The 5,654-nt window shown below is 40.1% G+C and overlaps 1 protein-coding gene across 1 annotated transcript; it reads left to right on the top strand.

The window, feature by feature from the left end:
- The first annotated feature begins 315 nt into the window (after positions 1 to 315).
- isl1a (ISL LIM homeobox 1a) lies at positions 316 to 5,317 on the top strand. Its single transcript, XM_077601767.1, has 6 exons — positions 316 to 483; positions 636 to 825; positions 994 to 1,253; positions 2,190 to 2,473; positions 2,669 to 2,836; positions 3,817 to 5,317. Exons 1-6 carry the CDS (start codon positions 456 to 458, stop codon positions 3,931 to 3,933), a joined length of 1,047 nt encoding a protein of 348 aa, XP_077457893.1. The 5' UTR covers positions 316 to 455; the 3' UTR covers positions 3,934 to 5,317.
- The last annotated feature ends 337 nt before the right edge of the window (positions 5,318 to 5,654 follow it).

The raw sequence follows: 5,654 nt of genomic DNA, 5'->3' as shown, positions 1-5,654 counted from the left end.
TGGAGCCTATCATCTTCCCTTCAAAAAGCAAAATAAAGGACTAAAAAAGACCAATTCCTCTTGCATATAAACTTCAACCCATTTGTGTAGGCTACACACCAAATAAGAAAATCTGACAAACACATTATTTAGACCAATAAGTGTGCCACTGTGGTGGGGGTGTTGGGTATTGGAGAAGTGTGTGTGTTTGGGGGGGCAGAGGGGGTGGGGGGTACACTTTGGAGGGCCAATCAGCTGGGCATGCAGATGACGTGCTGTCGTCCTACGTCAGTCCCACCAGCATGAGGGTTTCACACAGACACACACGCACGCACACACGCACACACCTACACACACCTACACGCACACACTCCCTCTTGGAGCCCCCCCTTGCCCCGACAGCAGAAGACACATCAAGGCGTGCAGGCGTTGCAGCCAGCTTGACAGTGGACCTTCCATCGCCTTACTTTATCACCATGGGAGACATGGGGGATCCACCGAAAAGTAAGTTGCTTCAGTCCGTTATTTCTTAATTATGAGGATTTGACAGCTTCTAAGTTCATATTGCATTTTTTTAAATATATTGGAGAGTTTGAAGAATAACAATTTCTTCTACTAAGGCTGAATTATTTATCATGCTCATCATGGTCTTCTAGAAAAACGGCTGGTGTCTCTGTGTGTGGGCTGTGGAAACCAGATCCACGACCAGTACATCCTGCGGGTCTCCCCGGATCTGGAGTGGCATGCCGCCTGTCTCAAATGCGCCGAGTGCAGTCAGTACTTGGACGAATCGTGCACGTGCTTCGTCCGGGACGGAAAAACGTACTGTAAACGGGATTATATCAGGTATGGACCACCGTGCAATTATTCATTATAGCAACTGATTCATTTTCTGTAAATATGAGAGAAAATAATAAATGTGCAACGAAAGTTATTATAATCATCTTAAATTAGAATGCTTATGCAAAATAATAATTAATAATATTAATAAAGTTTATTTGATTTATCCCGCAGGTTATATGGGATTAAATGCGCAAAGTGCAACATCGGTTTCAGCAAGAACGATTTCGTGATGAGGGCCCGATCCAAAGTGTACCACATCGAATGTTTCCGCTGCGTGGCCTGCAGCCGGCAGCTCATACCGGGAGACGAGTTCGCCTTGCGCGAGGACGGCCTTTTCTGCCGGGCCGACCACGACGTGGTGGAGCGGGCCACGCTGGCCCACGGAGACCCGCTCAGTCCGCTGCACCCCGCCAGGCCGCTGCAAATGGCAGGTAACATTTGCACTCACATCGACTCCATTCAATCATTTTATTTAACATTTAGAAAGAAAAAAACATTTGGGAAGGGAGGGAAAAAAAACTAAGTTATTGTTTATCCATTCAACTATCAAAAGAGTCTCAATTGAACTGGAAGGTTAAGATGATTAAAATAAATATTTGAAAATATGTATTAAAAAAATTAGAATAAAATCGGCAGATAGGTGAATCTGCTCTCTCTCACCCAAAAGGCATTTAGGATAAATTGTAGGACACCCTCAAGCTTCATTAAGATCTGTGGATTGCTGGTATTGAATTATTTATGTTATATATTATTACACAGAAAGTTGTACCTAAATTAGGCCAGACGCCAAAAATGTTTTCAATAAAAAGGGTAAACAATTTCCACATGAATAAATAAATGACAGTGTATGACTGACAACTCTCCGGTCAGGAGTTGAAATGTTTAAGCCTTCAACTAAAATGACGTTTTGAACTCTAAAAGCATCGGTGATTACTACACAAGTTATTTTGAACACCTTTATTAAGATAACCTGATGTTTTGGCCAAATAATCCATAGTTATTAAAATCATAGAAAAACAAATGGCTTTGTTTTGAACCCAACTTGAAATTTCATCAAGACCAAATTGTCACTGATGTTGCATTTTAGTTGCAAGGCTAAAGTCAAATAACACAGTTGAAAACCCCAAAATGTGTTTGTATGAACCCTAGTGTGATCACTATCAACTAAAAATATGTTTTTCCCTAAACCAACTATTCTATGAAAAAAGTAGATTATTTCATTGACTTTAATAATCTCTTCGGGGAGAGGGCCGTGGTTGTATCAATTCCCCCAAGTAGCAAACGCTTCCTTTAAAGTTTAAACTCAGTAATTGTGTTAAATAGAAAGCATTTCAACTGACGGGTTCTTCCGTGGCTTCCTGGAACAGAACCCATCTCCGCCCGGCAGTCTGCCCTTCGACCCCACATCCACAAACAGCCCGAGAAGACCACCCGGGTGCGGACGGTTCTAAACGAGAAGCAGCTCCACACCTTGCGAACTTGCTACAACGCCAACCCGAGGCCCGACGCCCTGATGAAGGAGCAGCTGGTGGAGATGACTGGCCTGAGCCCGCGTGTCATCCGGGTGTGGTTCCAGAACAAGCGCTGCAAAGACAAGAAGAGAAGCATCCTCATGAAGCAGCTTCAGCAACAGCAGCCCAACGACAAAACGGTAAGGCGGCATCCTGATGCTCTCCATCCACCCACGCTGACTCCATTTGTTTGTGTGTTTATTGATTGTTTTGACTGACGCGGGATGAATTTCCCACACCTCTTGCACACACACACACACGCACATACACAATTGGATGAGCCTTTTACCACACCCTGTGGAACTCCTCCCGCTGAGCTTGGCTAATTGTTGCAGAACATCCAGGGGATGACGGGCACCCCGATGGTGGCGGCCAGTCCCGAGCGGCACGACGGGGGCATCCAGGCCAACTCGGTGGAGGTGCAGAGCTACCAGCCGCCCTGGAAGGTCCTCAGCGATTTTGCTCTGCAGAGCGACATCGACCAGCCCGCGTTTCAGCAACTGGTGCGTCGCTTGATATTTCTGCAGCCTTCTTTGACATTTTTTTTTATAATTCATTTTTTCCCCAATATTTGAGTTAGTGGCCGAATTTTAATATGCTTGAATAAAGGTCTCTAAAAATAGAAGTTATTCAAAGTAATTCTTCATCTATAAATTCTATATAGGTTATATTGGTTCAAACGTTTTGACTATTTCACCAATTATCATCATAATAGCTTGTTTTAACGATGCCCCCATAAAATAAAACAATTGAAGACAATTACACATCTTTGGTTCAGCTCAGGCTTTTATTCTGTTATTTCTTTTAATTATCAGCTGTTCTGTACGTCTCAAGGAAAATAAGTTGATACGCCCTTAAATCAATAATAACCTTAAAAATGTCCATCGGTGGAAAAAGTTTACTTTTCTTAGATCAACGTCAGATCCAGCATCAAAATATGACAAGTACCCTAAATAAAAATCAAATGAACAATTTATCCAAAATATATCTAATCAACATTTCCATGAATTACATTTTCCCAAAGTTATTGGCATAATTTTAGCAGTGGTTGCCACATCCAAACTTTTTCCTTCCTCAGTGATCACCATTTATCCAAAATATTACTGATCAACATTCCCATTTATGACATTTCCCCCAAATTATTGCCATAATTTCAGCAGTAGTTCCCATATCCAAACCTTTTCCTTCCTCAGTAATCACCATTTAATCCCAAATATTTCTAATCAACATTATTGCCATAATTTCAGCAGTGGTTGCCAAATCCCACTCTTTTCCTTCCTCAGTGATCAGCATTTTATCCAAAATATTTCTAATCAACGTATTGCCATAATTTCAGCAGTGGTTGCCAGATCCAAACTTTTCCCTTCCTCAATGATACCCATTTTAACACGCTGGCAGCCTTGTAAAAAAAAGTATGATAGTTTTTCAAAATGATGATTATTTATAAATAGCTGAACGCTGACCGCCACTCATTTTTCTGCAGGTTAGTTTTTCGGAGGGCGGGCCAGGGTCCAACTCCACCGGCAGCGAGGTAGCGTCCATGTCATCTCAGCTTCCGGACACACCGAACAGCATGGTGTCCAGCCCGATCGAGGCCTGAGACTTCTTTTTTTCCTTTGGACGGACTGACGCTCCTCACGTTCATCTCCTCACCTCCGGACTGCACCGCTTCTTTCTTTTTTGACACTGTGAAGACAATCATGGGATTTTACCATCGTCACCCACTTCTTAAATCCACGCAAAAGAACGACGTTTTGCAGCACTCCAGCGGACGCTGCTTGTTTTTCTTGTTTTTTTATTTTTATTTTTTTGCCAAAAGTCAAGACTCCAAACGGGCTTCGTTCAGATTTTGGACCAGTGAACGGGGGACGAACTCCATCTGAATTTGCGATTGCATTTTTTTTTTTTGAAATCGTTAAATCGTCAGTACCATCACATGGAAAATCGGCCTGGGGTTTTCTTCATTAAATTCGACGAAGTACTAAAGCATTTTCAACAAGGTATACCTCTTTTTTTGCTTTTCTTTTCCAAACATGTGTATGTATGCATATAAATTAGTTCTTTGTTTCCGTGGAAAAAAATAATTTATTATTTATTGTCGACAAAATGGCCACTTTTTTTGTCATTTTCTTCATTGAAGTAAAAGGACGTTTGGTGTCTTTTTTATTTTAATTATTATTATTACTATATGTATTGTCCAAAATATGCAGAGTGCATCATCTCTCCATGATCAGAATTGAAACTTTCTTTTCTTGTTTTTGACAAACAGGCCACGGATTAGAATGCTTATTTATGAATTTGAAATATACATGTTTTATTTATTTCGGTTATGCTAATTGTATTTATTGATTGGGAGATGTGGAGTTTTGACCAAATCCACTCATGCAAATGCCACGCATTTTTGGGGATAGGGTTGTAATATTTTAACAGGACTATAGGGAAAAAACACTTTTGAAGGCAAAAGTGTTTTTGTTATTTTTATTTTTATTTTGTGAGGGGGTGCTGTTAAAATAAACGGATGAATCAAGGCACTGATCTATTTGCCTTAAACTTAAGACACGTCTGTTTTTCATCATGACTCACTTATTTTGGCCACTTCATTATCTGGGTTTTGTCAATGCCCCCCCCCCCACCCCTCCATGTTATTTATATTGAATGGACGCAAAGACAATAATGCCAATTGTAAATTCCTTGTCACTTTGGTCATTGTTTTTCAAAGAATCATTTTCAGACATGCGTTAACTTGAATTAAATTATATAAGGAAAAATCACAGACAAATTGACTGGTGGTATGAATGACTTCATTTTTATTATTATTAACATTTCCAAACATAGAGGATATCCAAAATGGCCACTGCGTTGTCCACCTCATAAAAATGTATGTTTTTTCATGGGTTGTATCATAAATTTCTTCATTCAAAAAATATATAATTTAAAGGACAATGTTAAGGTCCATCAGGTGCTATAACTTCCTAAAAAAATCTTGATGTTACAGTTAAAAAGCTTTGAACGATAAGGCTTTTAAATGTGTATTGTCAATAGAAAAACAAAACTATGCAAGTGACTTGACAAAATGCTTTAATAGTAACACTGTTAAAAAACAATTGAATAAAATTAATCACCAAAAATGAACAGCATACAACGTAAAGTATGATGTGTGTGTGTGTGTGTGTGTGTGTGTGTGTGTGTGTGTGTATGTGTGTGTTTCAATATAACCCCCCACACACTGCGAAAGAGGTTAATAATTCAAATTTAGGTCCTCAGTGAGCAGCTTGCAGGTTTTTACTGACATTGACCAGATTTGATAACCATGCATAAAGC

Source organism: Stigmatopora argus, chromosome 5 (genome assembly GCF_051989625.1).
Source record: "Stigmatopora argus isolate UIUO_Sarg chromosome 5, RoL_Sarg_1.0, whole genome shotgun sequence".
Taxonomy (NCBI): Eukaryota; Metazoa; Chordata; class Actinopteri; order Syngnathiformes; family Syngnathidae; genus Stigmatopora; species Stigmatopora argus.
Note: the sequence above shows the minus strand (reverse complement) of the source record. Positions and strands in the feature narration are given on the sequence as shown.

Bases quoted from the DNA above. Each gene is read 5' to 3' on its own strand.
- isl1a (XM_077601767.1), top strand. From the start codon at position 456: ATGGGAGACATGGGGGATCCACCGAAAA. The intron at 484-635 runs GTAAGTTGCTTC...ATGGTCTTCTAG, and splicing joins CATGGGGGATCCACCGAAAA to AAAAACGGCTGGTGTCTCTG. The intron at 826-993 runs GTATGGACCACC...TTTATCCCGCAG, and splicing joins TGTAAACGGGATTATATCAG to GTTATATGGGATTAAATGCG.